Raw genomic sequence first — 18,383 nt, forward strand, 5'->3', positions numbered from 1 at the left:
TTCTACCTCGTGACAGTGACGTGATAGCTTTCAATTTCAGATATATTTGGCAGTATATAGGTCAGCAATTTACAGCAGATTAAACTCCAGGTTTTGGCGGAGTTCAATCACGGAAAATAGGAAGATCAAAGCTCCTTCTCTTTCCATTTGCTCATTTCTCAGTAAAGCGGCACTGAGTCTGCGCGCTGCGCCTCGGCGCTTCCCATTACGTAATTGACGTCGCTTGTCACAATCCAGGAAGTGATCGTTCTTGTTTGTGTCCCTGGCTCGCTGTTCCCATCTGTTTTTTCTGAGTTAATAAAGCGCTTTCACGGGCCGAAATGGCGACGTTTATTTCAGTCCCGTTGAAAAAATCGTCCGAAGTGGATCTGGTGAAACCGCTGTCGAAATTCGTAACGTCTACTTACCCGGCGAGCGAGGATCAGGGAGAGTATCTCCGCGCCGTGGAGGAGCTCAACAAGCTCCGCAAGAGCGCGCTGGGAAGGCCGCTAGACAAACACGAGAGCTCCCTGGAGATTTTACTCAGGTAAAAAACAAAACACTGTTTCATAACACGTGAACCGCCTGCTATGTAACTAACGCCAACTGTTCGAACGGCTGTCTCACCTGTGGCGCTGATTTAGCTCGGCCATCGCCGCACCCAGCGGGGTTAGCTTTGAGCTGCTAGCACCGAGCTAAAATGCTAGGAGGACGCTCTCAGGGAAATAACTGAGTCATTTGTTACTCCTGCCAAGTTTCCCTGCGGGGGGAATACAGGCGGGATGTGCTGGCTGGTTTAACCGAACTGTCAGTTGCTTGTGAGGGTAAATTGGGCATGGAAAGCCGACCTGGTTCACACTTATAGCTATGGCCTTTACGCTAAAGTGGCTTAAAGAAAACTATACCTTGTCTAGATTTAGCTTAAACACTGAATTTGAACTTTCTGAATGTGAGAAAAGAACCTGAGTTGTAAGAAACAAACTTATACTTAAAACACAGACACCTGTCGCAAATGCCTAGAGAAGGAAGCCTTCGGTGTGAGTGTTAGCAATAGCAAAATGCAGCTTAATCACGTCTAACTGGCAGTTTTGACGCGTTTGTCAGCACAGAGGCAGTGTTGGTGAGAAAAGCCTCAGTATGTGTCTGCTCATCTACAGATGCAAAAACAAAAGGGAGAGAGTCCAGACCGTGCCTTTTCCTGTCAGCCAGAAGTTGCTGATGTCACTGAGAGCTCCATAAAGCTGAGCATAAATGGTGTCACTGTGTTAAGTGCTTTGCATAGAGGAAGTTGGTAGGATAGATGTGATATATTTTTGTGAAACAAAGTCCCTCTGTGTCCTTGTCACCTCTATGTTGTTAACTGGTGCCTTTCCTCCCGTGTAACTACACTTACCGGTACTTATAAATGAGGCATGGCACTAATGAGGGATGAGAGAGATGTGGCACTCAAATGATCCTGAACCCCAGGCTGTGGTGAGGGAGGGGGGAGAGGGAGATTGTATTTTCCAGGGAGAGGGATAAATGTGTTTATAAACTTCAATTTGGGGGACAAAATCAGCTTAATATTTGTGACTTTTCTTAAACTTGATGGGTTATTATATACCTGCAGCCTATGTGTTCTTATGACCGCTGAGATTAAAGTTAACTTCCAAAATAAGGGCACAAAAGTATATTAGTGGGTTAGTTTCAGTGTAGCCTTTCTTCTGCAATGAATATATCTTGAACAGGCCTGTTTCTTATTCCTGGGTGACATACAGGTACGGACTTTGTCCTTTTTAATATGACTCGTGATTTATTTAATGCATAGAGTCCTCTCATATTACCTTAGTAAGTGTCCAGGTATGCAAATTTGTGATCCCAACCTTTTGTTGTTGTGTAGGTAGGTATATTGAAGTTTGTGTTTGTTTATTTTAAGATTTTGATTTTAAATAACTGACTGGAAATAATTGATCAAAAGTCAGCCCAGGTATTTTTTTCTGTCCTGTCTCTCTAAAAACGTGAACAAATTTCCTTACTGTGTGAGCGCTAGTTTATGCTCTTTTGTTTTCTTGGGTTTTCTGAGGGAAATATTGATAGAAACCAATTTAAAAATAATTCTGTCTGAAAAAGATTAATATAATAATCTGTTGGTTAAACTAACTTACAGACTTTTGTGTGTGATGTGGGACCTGTGGTTTAGTAGCAGTCTGCTCAGGACCGATCAGAAGCATGCTGAAACTGATTAAGCCGCCATCACTGAATGTTAGCATTGTGTCACTATGGTGACCATTGTTTGCGTAGGAACCTTTCTTTCTCTCTCAAGCTAACCAGGTGGCACGCCTCGGCTCACCTTTCCACTGCTCAGGTGTGTGCGTGTGTGTGTGCGTGTGTGAGTGAGAGACAGAGGGAGAGAGAGAATAGGATACAAACTTTGTATGCAGTTTGTTCTGTTTTAAACGCCAGTGTGTGTTTACTGATGTGTTTTGAGTTCAGGAGAGAAATGTTGAAGGATCGGTAAAAGGGATTCCCTGATGTCATACCTCAGAATAGACTGCTCACACATCACAGGCGCTGATACTGATAGGACAAAGAGCCGAGGTGTGTGTGTATGTGCGTGTGTGTGTTGTTGTTTCCTGAGTCATTGTCAGATGACTCTGAAATGGCTGAGCTTCCTCACACCACAGATGTCATAACATTCTCTACCTCTATACAGCTGGTTCATTTCAATTATGTTTCAAAGTCTCTTCATTACTTTTTTCCTAACTTGCCATGAATTGAAGTCCCTTTGAGTACTTTTTAGAGAAATGTTATTTCTGGATTTAGATATAAACAAAATCAAAGTTTCAATCTGTGGTGTTTCATCACTCTCTGCAGATATTATGATCAGCTGTGTGCCGTCGAGCCCAAGTTCCCCTTTTCTGAAAACCAGGTAAATGATTGAGCTGCAGCACGCATGACCGTGTGTTAGTTACAGAGCCAAAGCACTTAAACACAAAGCCTCTTCCTGTTTCTGCAGCTTTGCTTAACCTTCACATGGAAGGATGCCTTTGATAAAGGATCGCTATTTGGTGGCTCCGTCAAGCTCGGTAAGTTTGGCTTTTTTAACACGTATTTTTACCTCCGTAAGAACACGTGCATGTCATTGTGTGTATAACAGTTGGCTGTAAAAGGAGGAAATGATATCACATTAATTCCTGTAAATTTAAAACTCTGCCCCTGAGGTACGTAGTTGTTGTTCTGTCTTTTATTCCTCCTGTCTCTTTGTGTTTTCATCTTTCTTTCACATACACAGTCATGAAACACACCCAGTGAGAAACAATTCTTTTTAATTCAATGCACATACGAAACAGGCCCAACAAGATGTCATATGGAGTTAGAAAGATTTCATAAAGAAGTATGTGGTGCTGACATGTGTTTCTTGTGTAACAGAGCAAGGGGAAATCACATGCACACACAGTTACTCATACATCATATTGATCAGCTGGAGTTCTCAACCATTGGATTGTTTCTGTTTCTGTTAATTTGAAGGAATGATGTTTGTGTAAATCCATGCAAACAGCTGTTTCAACAACCTGAAACAATATTCAGTGGGGAAAAAACTGATGTCACTTTGTCCTCTCTGTGAGTTTTCTCACCCATGCAGCGCAAGAAGAGACAGAGAATCCTGACAAAAACAAAAGCAGTGACATAGTCACAAAAATCTGGACTTTCCAATATTGTCAGTGCTTGTTATCTCAACTTCGCTGTCTCTAAATATCTCTCAGAACTATGTAATGAGCAAACCTCTCAGCTGGGATGGGAAATCCCCAGCTCAGTGCAGCTACACACACCTAGGGGTGCGACCTGACCAATGAGATTTTCCCTCTTTGTGATACTGGCCACTTAAAGCTTGTGGCGATAACGTCATGTGACTGTGATCAATCAACAGTTTGTTATAAGTGTAGCAGTGTTTTTTATCAGAAGTATAATAATTTACAAACTTACTGTAAATGACTATTTATCTATTTGCACTGTGACTAAACCACAATAATTCAAAGAACAAACACGGTTTGACATGTTGGAGATAAAAATTTATAGAAATCAATCAAATAAAAGCATGTTGATCTAGAACTTTTGAAATTTTAGGAAAAGTAACATTTTACATAGTAATAAAGGAAAATTGTGGCCGTGTTTTTGTATGCTGCGTCACATTTGGTTAGTGGAAAATCTCAACTATGTTGTGGAACTGAGAGTGAGCCCTTCTTGTGCCTTTGTGTTGCAGCTCTGGCCAGTTTGGGCTATGAGAAGACGTGTGTGTTGTTCAACGTGGCAGCTCTGGCCAGTCAGATCGCCTCAGAGCAGAATCTGGATAATGACGAGGGACTGAAGACCTCTGCCAAATACTATCAGGTGGGTGTACTACCACACAGTAACACACAGTATACTATCACTGTTAAAACTTAGATGATATTTAGTTCTCCTTAAACAAAACCTAAACCCGGAGCCCACCAAAAAAAAAGATAATTTATACCTTTGTCTCTCATAAAACAGTTCACTCAAGCTGTCTTTTACAAAAATATGGAGAAATATTCAATTTTTGTGTTTGTTTTTGTGTTGTTTTTCGTTCGTTTGTTTGTTTTAACTGAGTCGATTCTTCTTGTTTCTGAAATTTAGATAAGGGGTAAAATTTCCAGGATTCAAATGTTTGTGCAAATGTTCTCCAGAGAGTAGATGCACCGAGTGTTTCTCTCCTCTGTTTCGGTTGCCTGTGTGTTTGAAGCCAGGAAATGTTCAAAGCTCTTTGTAGCACCTTTATGATCCATCCTGTTACAGCTGTTTTGGGTTTACTCTGCTGTACGTCTATTTTTGTCCTCTTTGTCAGAAATTTATCAGGATGAACTTCATGAAGTTTAGCCCCATCTTTCTAAGGTTTCGAGGAATTGAAGTGAAATGCATCAGTCTGACTTTTCCACTGATGATAATAAATATTTGCATTGATCTGCTTCCCCAGAAGGATGAAAAGCTTCAGAAAGAGTAGGCCTGCAGAGTGTTTAACCAGACAAACAAACAAAATGCAAATCTGACATGTTTCACTCCAAGCTCGAGACCAGAGTGTGACAGAAACAGGCGGGACTTACAAATTTGTATTTTTATTTCTTTTCTAACATGTGACGCTCTTATCAAACATGTGACCTGATGGTGCTGCATTTGAGGCCCAGGAAGCTGGCTGAAAGCCACAGTTAGCTCTGTTTTTGGGGAAAAATCTTCTTTTAGTTTTGGATTGGATTCATTTTTTTCCTCTTGGTGTCTTCCTTTAGCTGGCCAGCGGGGCGTTTGGCCACATCAAGGACACAGTGCTGTCTGCTCTGAACAGGGAGCCCACCATGGACATCTCCCCTGAGACTGTAGGCACCCTGAGCCTCATCATGCTGGCCCAGGCCCAGGAGGTCTTCTTTCTTAAAGCCACTTCAGGTACCAAAGCCCTGACCCTGAAGACATGACTAAGCCTTTCAGTGCATTTTGATGATCATTTATTTAAAACACAGACTCTATTTTAAGCCCCTTTGAATACTTTTAAAAAGTGCATGACACTTCTACTACTGCTTAAGAGTTTTACTCTGTGGGCCATCTTGCAAGTTAACATTTTCACAGAAGCTTATGTTACAAATAAAATGAAGTATTGTACTTTAATTAATTATATATCATCTTTAATTACCCACTTAAGCAGTTTTTTGTTTTTTTTTGGTCTCAAGATTAATTTCCAGTGCTGATGGGAGCAGTTTAGGTCCCAGTTACTCTCAGCTTCTGTCCCCATTCTGTCTGCACAGTTTGTGTGTTGGAGTTTTAAAGATTACATTATAAAATAGGTTCTTATATAAAAAAACAAAAACTCATCTGCTGAGAAGTTGTGTAATTTTGTTGTAGATTACTTTTCTAACATGTATTGCTGTGATGTTTTAATGTAGTGGAAGCAGTCAGCTCTGAAAACCACTCAGAGAACCACTTTAGAGTTTGACCAAAGCAACCAACCAGCATCATTATCAATAACGTTGGGTCTGTTTTACTGGATATACCGAGAAAAAATACTTCCCATCAAATTATGTTAAAGTAAATCTCATAAAATGGAAAAAAGCATCACAAGCACACTCCAAGTTTCTAAAATTGGTGAAGAATTTGGTGATAATTAAAAAACAAATCTTAAAAATAAATAAATAATGGAAGTGGGAATTGGTTCTCTGGTCCATCCTTTCCTGGGACTGTCAGACTACCAGCGTTAGTGGTCGAGGGTTAATGTGTGATTTTGAGTAAAGCAGCTTGTTATCTGGAGTCTTTTCACGTGTTTGTCTTTGCCTGGTGCATCCTTTTAAAAGGCTCTTGTTCACCATGTAGATAAGATGAAAGACGCTGTCATCGCTAAGCTGGCCAATCAGGCGGCAGACTTCTACGGAGATGCCTTCAAGCAGTGTCAGTATAAGGACAACCTCCCCAAGGTATATGAAGAACACACACACACAAAGTTACACATTAACCACGAGATGGAAAGCCACACATCCACGGTCAGCCATGTGCTTGGCGGGGTGCAGACATGCAGAGCGTGGACTCTTAATGCTTTAGAGTGTGTCTGGTTGTGTGTATTGTTTTGTGTTTATGTGGGAAATATACTCGGGTTGTGGGACTGTCCCATTCACACCCTTTCTGTTGTCATTTTTCTGTTTCCATCCTGTTTTCACTGTGACTGGTTGATTAATACTCAACTACATATTGACCTTTGTTCTTTCTGATTGGTTTCTCTCCGTTTAATCAAAGACATCTTAAAGTAGTTACTAACAATTTAAATGATGCAACCACACATAGACACACACACATTAACAGAGGTCCACGCTGCACGTTTAATATTTTGGAGTTAAGCAGATCGAAACAGAGAAAAGGGCAGCTGTTATAAGTTATAACTGAAGTATTTAAATGTGGGAATTTCCATATGTCTAAATGTAACAGCTGTGACGTGTTAGAAATGATGATGTTTGATATAAACTGTACAAATATAAATTATAGCTCATTGAAAAATATTTTTTCTTACAATAAAAACGCAAAATTCTCCATCTGCATACCTTAAAGCTGAAAGGATTTATCAATCAATTTGTCAGCCAACAAAAAACATAATCTGTTAATATTTTGTTAGTTAATTGTATAAAACGAGACTTGCTTTCAGCTTCTACTGAGATTTTATTTCTCCATATTTTATTGTTGATAAATAAAAATCTTTAGATGTCTCTGATAGGACAAATCTGGGACTATTTAAAAGTCACTAATTATGCCTCGCTCTTGTGACGAGGAAATAAAGTGTGACGAGAAAGTAGCTTCATATATGCTGTTACAGCAGTTTGTCCTCATAGCTACGTTCACCTAAAAGTCCAGAGGATATGGGGACGTAAAGTTTCTGGGTTGGGGGAAAAAAGGAGCAGAATAAAGATTTTTAAAAATAATAATTATTAATTAAACTAAGAGACAGACGAGTCATGATCACCATCAAAAGAAGGAACATAACAAAACAGAGTAAGTTAAACCCTCCTCTCCCTCTGAGCTAAAACACAAAGTCACTGCACTGCAAGGACAACTGCGCTCCCCTCCCTGACCTACCTGTCCTAATTGCTGACTGTGGCCAGCTGCCAAGGTCAGTACCTAAAGTACGCGACAGGAGAAAACACCTACTGGACGAAAATCACTCCAGACCCCGCTGAGCCGTAACACTCATATTAAACATGGCCAGAGATTTGAAAAATGAGGACATGATTCAGGATTCAGACAGCTCAGTCATGCTTAATATGTGAGCACAGCTGTCCCACTCGCCTGCTGATAAAAGCTTCTGTTTGCAAGGGGCAGCCAATCAGGAGGAAGTTGACTTAACTCTTTCCCTCAGTTGCCTCTGTATATATTAGTAGTAGGAGCTGTATTGCTAAAAGTATGAAAACTTGCCAGGTAATAATAAAAAAACATTTTAAAAAGCTTGACAGTGGACCCATTCTACACTACACACACACACCTGGTTTTGGGATGTTTGATGAAGCAGCTTTTTCTGGAAGGTTAAAACACTCATGGCCTGTTCTGTTTCTCTCTCTCGTTGTCTTCCTTTCTTTCTGCATCCCTCGCCGTGGTGCTGGCGTTTGCCCTGGTCGTGTCTGTGCGTGCGCGCTTGTGTTGTGTTTGCACGCCTCTCTGTCACCCCTGTCTGTCACTGGCTTCTGTGATTTATTTATTTTTTTTTAAATTTATTTTTGTATTTATTTAATTTGATTTTTTTATTTTATTTATTTATTTATTTTTTACCTCGCTGATGTGCGCCTGCCATCTTATGGTTTGTGTTGCCACTGTGCGTGTATGTGCGTGTGTTTTTATATATGTCTGCATGCCTGCGTGTTGCTCTGTGGTTGCCGCTCCCTCGTCAGTATTTTTATTTTCAGGAAGTGCTTCCGGTGCTTGCAGCTAAGCACTGCATCATGCAAGCCAATGCCGAGCTGCATCAGAGTGTCCTGGCCAAGCAGAAGAAGAGGTTCGGGGAGGAGATTGCTCGTCTGCAGGTACACAGGTTTCCCCTCGCTTTACAGCCCTTTAGAAAAACAAAAAATATAATAATATTGTGTGTATATATGTGTGTGTGTGTGTATATGTATATGTGTATATGTGTGTATATATATATATATATTGTTGTTGTTTTTTTTAAATGCTTCTCCACAACTTTTCCTCCCTTATTTGATCAATCCAGCACGCAGCAGAGCTGGTTAAGACTGTGGCGTCTCGTTACGACGAGTACGTGAGCGTTAAGGATCTGACAGACAAGATCAACCGATCCCTCACAGCAGCTAAGAAAGACAACGACTTTATCTACCACGACCGGGTGCCTGAAGTCAAAGACCTCGAGCAAATCGGCAAAGCAGCGCTGGTCAAACCAGCCGCCATCACACCCCCACTCAGTCAGAAATTTTCAGGTACGAACCGCGGACACACCTCCATACTGACATGATGAAATAATCTGATGAAAGTTAATAAAAAGATAAAAGTGAAAATGATAAAAAATCTAAAAGAAACTGTGCTGAGAATGATGCTCAGCTGATCTGAAAACTGATTTATTTTTTTTGTTTAAAACCATTTGCCTGTCTCGATCTTTTCACTTCAGACTTGTTTGAGAAGATGGTTCCCATGGCCGTGCAGCAGTCCATGAGCATTTACAGCCAGAGGAAGGCCGAGACTGTTAACAGACTGGTGGGAACCATGAGGGAGGCGACTAATCTCTGCAACGGGTATGCTGTGCTGTGTCTGTAAAGCTATATGCTCACATGAGCTCCAGCTCTGAGCGATTCTCCGCCATCATATGTGGGGCTTTATGCGAGAACCTGAATTATCAGCCAGTTTGCTACTGCAAACAAGGTTTATGATATTAAAGAAAGCCTCATCACTTTGGGGCAATGATTGTGGCAGTAATTTTAAAGCCTCCATCTAAATGAAATATGAGAGTTGCTGCTCCTCCTGGAGTATTGGTGAGATTTGAGTGAATGAGATTGAGTTTGTCCTAGATATGACTGACTGTGAGCCTCGGTGACTGCTCAGCGGATTTGAATTCTTATTAGTTTGTGCACTTTCTTTCTGACTTTAATACAAGAACCTGTGAACTGTGATGGATCACAGGATGAGCCGAATGAGCTATTATGTTGATGTTCTGGTTTTCATTGAAAACTGCATATATAGACTCACGGGTGAAGCTGGTCTTTTTTCCCCATAAGTAACTTTTACTGCGCACACAAAACAAACAAAAAAAGAAAAAACACATCCATTATGGCTTCTGCAACGTGATCAACGTGGCTTCTCCAATCAGAGCCAACCATTCAGTTTCTTCCGCTTATCCAGGTCAGGGTTGCTGGAGCTTATATCAGCTACCGTAGGGCGAGAGGACCCTGGATCTTCTTGCTGTGAGGCAACACCACCATACTTGCCTTTCCCCTATCCACCAGAGCACCATAAGAAATCCTAATTCATGTTATGGGTGTGTAAAAAGTACACTTACCTACATCTTTACTACACACAGCAGAAGGTAACATCTAGGATAGTACACAATGTACGGCTTAGATACGGTGGTGCTAACAAAAAGACAGGAGGCGGAGCTGGAGATGCTGAGAGTGAGCAAGATCTGGAGACAAAGTCAGGCAGAAGGAGAAGAGGAAGACCACAGAGAAGGTTCATGGATGTAGTGAAGGAGAACAGAGGAGGATGCTGGGAATGGGTGAGATGGGGACGACAACTAAAGGGAGCAGCTGAAAGAAGGCAGCCTACAAACTACTATGAATGAGAGTGTGACGACACGATTGGCTCGTGTGTTAAAGATGGTGAAGATTCAAAGATTTCTATTCGGGATTCTGCCTGTCATGTCTCTCAAAGTTTGCATGACATCACATCAGGCCCGTGTGAGAGCAGTGGTGACCATGTGTTCTGATGCAGGAGTATTTCTTGGAAGATGTCCTGCTCTGTGTAACGTAAAAAGAACGACTTCACCATCTGAGTTTATGTGGAAACTCTCATATGAGTTGCTGTTTGTGTAAACCACTCTGTGTCTTCCTGTTAACATGTCAGTAAGTGCTTCTGTAAATAAATTTAATAATTCATAACATGAGGGAGCATCAGGTACCATTAACGTGTCGATAAAAGCACTCGTGTCGTCAGTGCGGCGCTCTCAGCACATCGTTTGAAGATCTTTATTAGAAATTTGAGCCAACGACGTCAACATGAGTGCATTGTCATTCAATTAAAGCAGTAAAATGAAAATATTTACTTTAACTCGTTTTCGTCAAGTAAACTTTGTAAAAGCTGTTTTTAATGAGCTCCGTGCTGACGAACTACAAATTAATGTTCAAGCAGCCGTAATAACTGACAGATGATGCGTTTCTCCATCAGGGTGTTGGCGTCTCTAAACCTGCCAGCTGCTCTGGAGGATCTGTCAGGAGACTCCATCCCACAATCCATTGCTGAGAAGGCCAGGAACGTCGTGCAGCACGGAGGACTGCAGAGCATCGAGCAGCTCATCAAAGACCTGCCCGAGCTGTTGACCCGCAACAGAGAGATCCTGGATGAGGTCGGTGACGTGAGCAGACACGTGCCCTCTGACCTTCCTGCTCGCAGCGACCCCAAAATCTGTTTAACAAAGCGAAGAAGCCGCTTTTAGAACAACAGGCTGCAAACAGCTTGTTCGTCATATGGCTTTGCTTTCTTCAAAACGTAGCATATGAATCCTGGCTTGGACGCCGCGAATGTTGGAGTTTACTACCACCATTATTACCAGAAGAGCGTATTAATGCTAAAAAAAACTCTTAATCGTTCCTAGTGGCGGAAATCCCAGATCCGCATCATCACAGGAATCTAATCCACTGATCGTTGGGCCAAGGACTGTCTGTCCACCGGCTTCAGCCAACCCATTTTTTAAACATCATGCTGACAAACAAATAAACAGATGGGAGGGAAAACATAAAGCACAATCTGCCTCCAAGTTTGTTGGCAGAGTTGAAAAGTCCAAACTGAAATGCCCTAATTTTCCTAAAAAGTAGTCATTAATGAGACTAAAAGGAGGTAAAAAAAAAAAAAAAAAAGACGAAAATACAATTGAGCTCGCCAAAAAATGACTATTATTTGAGATTTTAATTTTTTATATATTGAGTTTTTATTTTTAATTAAACTGCAGTTTCAGTTTTTTTATTTAACATGCATGTTGAGTGATCATTAAAAAGTACACGAGGCAAACAAATATGGACGAGCAAAGTTTATAATCACTGATGTAATAATTGCTGCTTCGTGTGTCTCAAGTGTGGCAGTTTCTGAAAACACATGAATGAATGAATGTCTTTTATTCGAGCAACCAAATAATAAAGTTATTGTAATGTACAATTACACAAAAAAAGAAAAAACAAGTTTAGCTCGAAAAGGAGTGGGATGAAGACAAGCTTTTTAACTCCCACCCCTACAATCTTATCTGAGTTTTAAATTTTGTAGTTGCGCAGTACATTTAAATATTTGTGACATACAATTACGGTTATAAAATTATCGCATTGTCATAATTACGACATACAGTAGTGTAAATATTTAGCATCAATAATACAGTCTTTGTTACCACCGCTGAATATCACAGTCATCACCATCATGGTCATTACATCCTCTCCGTATATTATTTATATTTTAGCTATGAAAATATCAATGAAGTTTGCTTCCATTGTATAGTTGTAACTTCATCAATTTTACTTTTAAGAATTAATTCTGGTCTACTGTTTCCTAATAATGGAGATAACAGTAATAACAACAGCGTAAGACAATAATCAACAGTGTCCATTTCAACTCTACAAAATAATTGTTTATATAAGTATTTGTTGTTAACATTCTATATATAAACAAAGAAAAAAGAAAGAAATAATACAAAGAATATATTATTATTTACTATCATCGATAAACAATCACACACTCGATTCCTCTTTGTACCTTGACAATATACATTTTTTGTACCTCGATTTAAACAGATGAATATTTGGACATTGCTTGAGCTCTACATCCATTCTGTTCCAAAGTTTCACTCCACACACAGACACACACAAACTTTTCCTGGTAGTTCTAACTATCTGCCTTTTAAAGTTACTACATCCCCTCAAATTGTAACCTCCTTCTTTATGTGTAAAGAGCTTTTGGATATTTTCTGGCAGTATACCCTTATTTGCCTTATATAGGAGTTGAGCAGTCGAGAATTAAACTAAATCAATCAATTTTAATAGTTTTGACTGCAAAAACAAAATATTAGTGTGACTATAATATCCTACCTTTATCCTACCATTAAACCCAAAGAATACATTATTCTTATAGCACATTTTTGTAGTATAGCCAGGTGATGCAGAGAACTTTTGTAATTATTGCCCCACACCTCTACACAATAAGTCAAGTATGGTAGGACTAGTACACAGTATAACAAAAACATTGCATGGCAGTTTAAGAAGAACTTGGCTCTATTTATGATTGAGATACTTTTGGACACTTTATTTTGTATATGTCTGATGTGTGATTTCCAGCATAATTTGCTATCAATCATTACTCCCAAGAATTTTATTTCTGATACTACGTCTATGACTACACCATCTATTTTTATCACAGTATCTTCATTTACATTGTAATTCCCAAAGAACATTACCTTGGTTTTACTCAAATTTATAGATAATTTGTTAACATCCATCCATATTTTTAATTTCCTTAACTCGTTGTTAATGTTAAGTACTAGGTCACTATGGTCGTCGTTAGAATAAAAAATATTGGTGTCGTCAGCAAATATAACTAATTTTAATAACTTTGATACATTAAATTTGTCGTTTATATAAAGGTTAAATAGAGTTGGTCCCAGAACTGATCCTTGTGGCACTCCACAGCTAATGCCCAAATACCCCGATTCAAATTCGCCCATCTTCACATACTGCTGTCTCTCAGTCAAATAACTTTGGATCCATTTCAAGGCCACTCCCCTAATACCATATCTGTCTAATTTTTTAAATAATCTGCTATGATTAATCGTATCAAATGCTTTCTTCAAGTCAATAAATATCCCTGCTGCATGTCTTTTTCTATCCAGACTGTTGGTTATCTCTTCTATTGCATCAATGATAGCCATTGAAGTTGACCTTCCTGTCCTAAATCCGTACTGACTTTCATTGATTAGTTTATGTTTGTCAATAAATTTACCTAGTCTATTATTATAAAGTTTTTCTAATATTTTAGAAAACTGCGGGAGCAGGGACACTGGTCGATAGTTAGTGAAGATGTGTTTGTTTCCACTTTTATATATGGGTATAACTTTAGCTATTTTCATTTTCTTTGGGCATTTCCCCGTTTGAAATGATAAATTACATATATAAGCTAGAGGTCTGGCAATGCTATGTATGATTCGTTTAACTAATGTCATATCTATACCAAAACAATCAGTAGAGGTCTTGTTCTTACAGTTGTTAACTACATCTAAAATATCTAATTCAGTAACTCCCGACAAGAACATAGTCTTTGAATTTATTTCTATCAGTGACATTTCGCTGTGATTACTTTTTGGAATTGTTGTAGCCAGCTCCGGTTCCACATTTACAAAAAAGCTGTTAAAACACATGCCACAATGACAGGATCTCACCAGCTGTATAAGCAATTTTTCCGTATCCTGACATTATAATAACAATAATAAGAATATCCAAATAGTCTAACAGATTCCTCATGTGTCATCAGGACCTCCCCAACATGATACATATTCAAACCCGTTTGAAAACCCACCTTTAGAATCGGTTCTGATTACTTTTTTGTATCATTTCTTACTCGGGTTTCCTCATTTTATGTGTCTTTAAACTCTGTTATCTTATGCTGGTGTTATGTCCTCTCATTATTTTAGATGTACAGCACTTTTGTGCTAATCGATATGTATCGGTGGTGTTTTTGTCCTCTCAGCGTCTTTGTGTTCTCGTCCTTTAGTCTCTGAAGATGCTGGACAATGAAGAGACGACCGACAACGAGCTGAGGACCAAGTTCAGCCAGCGCTGGAGCAGAACTCCCTCTGGAGACCTCTACAAGCCCCTTCGAAGCGGTATGCCAAGGAAGATTGTTGCTCTCATTTGTTGTTGGTGTTGGGCGCTTTTTAAAAAAAATTTATTTATTGGGGCCATTACACACTGAGCGCGCTGCAAAAGAACAACAGGAAATTCCTAATTTATTGGACACAAACTTGTCGTGCAAGTTTATGCGCTGTAAAAAGCCCTCTCTTAGTCCCTCTAATCCTCTCCCTACACAGAGGGCGCTAACTTCCGCAACATCTTGGACAAGGCAGTGCAAGCCGACCAGGTGGTGAGGGACCGCTACAACACCCACTGTGACATGATCGCCCTGCTGTGTAAACCAGAGAACGAGCTCAACGCCGCCATCCCCTCTGCCAACCCGACCAAGACACTACAGGGCAGCGAGGTCTGTCTGACATCTTTACATCTTTGTTTGTGAGCTTAAATATTGGGAATGTGCTTTTTTTTTTTTTTTTATGTGTGTGTCCCATAAACGTCGACTCCTGCTGCACAGAAACCCCCGGTGGACATTGTGTTCCTTATGGCCCTTTACCTCCTCCCCTCACTGCCTCCCTTTTTCTTTTCTTTTCTTTTTTTTTTTTGCTGATACTGTGTTGTGTTTCACTGGGGAGCTCAAATAACTAAGCAAGCAGAACTGAAAGAACTGCACCTCTCTCCAGCTGCTGGACTCACTGTAACGAGGGTGAGAGGTTAATGTCGGACTGTGGAAAAGTCATGTGTCTACCTTCCCCTGTAGGTAGTGAACGTGCTGCGCTCTCTGCTCGCTCAGCTGGAGGAGGTAAAGAAAGAGAGGGAGACTATCGAGGGAGAGATCAAGTCCGTGACCTTTGACATGTCCACCACCTTCCTGACGGCGCTGGCTCAGGATGGAGCAATCAATGAGGAGCAGCTGTCGCTGGGCCAGCTCGACCAGCTGTACGGCAGCTACAACCAGCGAGTGCAGGCCAGCCTCCGCACACAGGAAGAGCTGCTGGGGAAAGTTCAGGTACAGGCAGCTTTGGTGGGAAGTGTGCGGGTTTTATGTGTGTTTATTGCTTAAATTGGGTCAGAATTCCCTCACGGGAATGATGCTTTAACTGTATCGGATTAAAAGAATGTATAGATGGACATAAAGTGCATACATAATAAAAGGAGTCGGAGGTTAACCGTCCTCTCAACCTGCGATCTGCTTCCAGACGTCCCACCAGGAGTTCAGCAGCCTGAAGCAGTCCAACGCAGACTCCAACCAGAGGGAGGAGGTCCTCAAGAAGCTGGCCTCGGCCCACGACAGCTACATGGAGATCAGCAACAACCTGCGCGAGGGCACCAAGGTACGTGCTCAGCAGAACAGCGGGACCAGCCGTGCCGCAGCGATGCATATCTTTTGTCAGATGTGCTCTACTTTTGTGCGTCCCAAACCGGGTTAGTTATTTTTGTCCCTGTTTGTTTCTCCCCGCTCAGTTCTACAACGACCTGACAGAAATCCTGCTCAAGTTCCAGAACAAATGCAGCGACATCGTTTTTGCCCGTAAGACGGAGCGCGATGAACTCCTCAAGTACGTACCCGCACGGTCATTCCAAGCTGGCCAAGAAGGAAGACTGTTTTTGCAGTTGGGTTCTGTTTTATTTTATTTGTGATGTTCGATTTTTGCTCTCAGGGACCTGCAGCAGAGCATCGCTCGAGAGCCCAGCGCTCCAGCCTTCAACGTTCCCGCCTATCAGAGCACTCCCGCTGCCCCCTCCGGCCCCGCCGCCCCGGCTCCTGGACCGACCCCTGCACCCAGAACCGTTTTTGTAAGCGGATACTCAGCCCAGCATTGAATATTATCAACATCTGTCAGTCGTGTGCTCATCTTTCTGTTCTCTCCCTCTACGTCTTCCAGCCTGTGCAGCCTCAACAACCCGAGTCAAAGCCCCAGCCCCCAGCCAGGCCACCTCCACCAAGCGTGATCCCTCAGGCAGCCTCCACCACACCCGCCAGCTCACAACCTGCTGCCGCTCCCACTAACAACCCACCACCCATGGCACCCCAGGCCCAGGGACCACCTTACCCCACCTACCAAGGCTACCCTGGGTCAGTTTTCAAATCTGTCTTCTCTGTTTTTTGTTTTTTTTCCCAGTGGATTTCTCAGATCTGAGCACCTCATTTGGTCCTTAAAGTGACAAAAAAAAAACTGCTGCAGGTTGACCGGTTCGCATTCTCATTGGTGCATGAAATATCTTCTCAGTAAACATGGAGCAATTAAAAATCTATAGATGGTCTTTAATTTTACCAGCTGCAAATGCCATTAAACCCAAACTCAGTTCTAGCTCTGTATACTGATGCTAGAAGAGGGCGTTACTTGCTTCATTATAACTTTTAAATGAAGTCTGCAACCTTTGACTCTGAAGTGTTTTGATTATACAATGTTTGAAGTTTGTCTCGTCTGTTGTCTTTTCCCTGCAGGTACTACCAGATGCCTATGGGCTACAATCCTTATGCTTACGGCCAGTACAACATGCCCAACATGCCCTACATGCCCTACCAGACTCCGGGTCAGGGAGGATACCCAGGAACTGCTCCAGCAGGACAGCCCTACCCAGGCTACCCCCAACAACCCCCTCAGCAACAGCCCTACTACCCTCAGCAATAACTCCCCTCTTCATCCCCGTATTCCTCACATGTTAACACCAAATTAAAAAACAAACAAACAAACATCCCCAGCAATAACACTTCAATCCCATGGGCTCCTCCACTCGTCTTACACTTTTTCTCCTCCTGACAGCAGCTGTGTGAAGGTGGAGCTGCTGAAAAGCCTTTAACACTTTTCTGTAACTCATCTTTCTTTTTGTTAAGCGCATGTTTTTCTGGATCCTGGCAGCACTTTTCCCTAAAACTGTTTCAGCTTTCATCAGTGCACTAACACCTCCTCCTCCTCTTTATTTTTTTATGTACTCATTTTCTAAAAGTTTTGTTGATTAAATTAAACCCTTAACCTCTTTCCGATGATAACTGACTCTTTGACTGAGGTGGACTGCTGTAACAACACTCATCGAGGCGCACAGAGCGGCTCTTCATTTCCTCGCTGGAGACTGTGCATCTGTATTGACTCAATCAAATCTCCCAGCGCATCTATATTAACTATATTACTATTTTTGTAATGAATACTGATGCTTCTCTGATGTATAAATCTATAAAAAAAACAACAAGAGAAAAACGAATGGCCGGTAGGTTTTCTAATGTAGATGACTGTTTTTGTTTCTCTTTCACTCTTTCCTCTCGCTCTCTCACCCCGGGAATGTGGGTTTATTTCCGTGTTACAATCAAGAGGCTGTACAAGTGGGAGAAATGGCTCTGCTATATAAATATATGTATAAATAAGACTCTGTATGTGATTAACCGAGACACTCTGTGTGTGCCACTCCTGCTCTTTGTGTTTTTGTTTTTATCCATCACCTTTGAGATTAAAAACAACAGCAACTAGACGCCATTTGTTTGTCTTTATGTGTTTCAGATGTCTTTTATTTATTGATTTATTATTTTTTCCTCTCCTTAAACTGTGGAGGTTTGTAAAGCAGCCAGAAGAGGGCAGTCCTGCAGTTCACAGGGGAGGGGGAGGAGGGGGTGTGAAGCAGCACTACCTGCCGTTGTTGTTTCTGTCAGCCAATCAGAGATTGACTTGTCCCATCCAACTAATCGGATGCTTTTTGACCCCCGAGCACTGGGGGCAGATCCCATTTAGATGACATGCAAATTACGTTCCAGTGAGGTCGTGATCTCATCCAATCATATTTCCCCGCAGGTGATTTCTCCATAGACAGATTTCATCCCGAGATATTTATTCAGTGTCAGGAGACGCTAATGATTTC

The 18,383-nt window shown here is 41.3% G+C and overlaps 1 protein-coding gene across 2 annotated transcripts; it reads left to right on the top strand.

Annotated features, from left to right (window-relative positions):
• Nucleotides 1-207: 207 nt before the first annotated feature.
• Nucleotides 208-17,999, top strand: pdcd6ip (programmed cell death 6 interacting protein). 2 transcript variants are annotated; one of them, XM_026157034.2, is made up of 18 exons: nucleotides 208-526; nucleotides 2,833-2,887; nucleotides 2,975-3,044; nucleotides 4,220-4,347; nucleotides 5,256-5,409; nucleotides 6,328-6,428; nucleotides 8,382-8,513; nucleotides 8,699-8,921; nucleotides 9,110-9,233; nucleotides 10,879-11,056; nucleotides 14,455-14,566; nucleotides 14,771-14,940; nucleotides 15,292-15,540; nucleotides 15,731-15,865; nucleotides 15,996-16,090; nucleotides 16,193-16,328; nucleotides 16,418-16,608; nucleotides 16,981-17,999. In XM_026157034.2, the coding sequence occupies exons 1-18, from the start codon at nucleotides 321-323 to the stop codon at nucleotides 17,165-17,167; spliced, it is 2,646 nt and encodes an 881-aa protein (XP_026012819.1). In that variant the 5' UTR covers nucleotides 208-320; the 3' UTR covers nucleotides 17,168-17,999. The 2 variants fall into 2 exon arrangements, with proteins under 2 accessions (XP_026012819.1, XP_026012820.1); XM_026157035.2 differs by having other exon boundaries at nucleotides 8,397-8,513.
• The last annotated feature ends 384 nt before the right edge of the window (nucleotides 18,000-18,383 follow it).

This window comes from Astatotilapia calliptera, chromosome 22 (genome assembly GCF_964374335.1).
Source record: "Astatotilapia calliptera chromosome 22, fAstCal68.1, whole genome shotgun sequence".
Classification (NCBI taxonomy): domain Eukaryota; kingdom Metazoa; phylum Chordata; class Actinopteri; order Cichliformes; family Cichlidae; genus Astatotilapia; species Astatotilapia calliptera.

What these genes read in the sequence shown, in the direction of transcription:
- pdcd6ip (XM_026157034.2), top strand. Translation starts at nt 321, where the DNA reads ATGGCGACGTTTATTTCAGTCCCGTTGAAAAAATCGTCCGAAGTGGAT. An exon ending in TCCCCTTTTCTGAAAACCAG is followed by an intron (nt 2,888 to 2,974) that starts GTAAATGATTGA and finishes CTGTTTCTGCAG; the next exon opens with CTTTGCTTAACCTTCACATG. An exon ending in AGGAGATTGCTCGTCTGCAG is followed by an intron (nt 8,514 to 8,698) that starts GTACACAGGTTT and finishes TGATCAATCCAG; the next exon opens with CACGCAGCAGAGCTGGTTAA.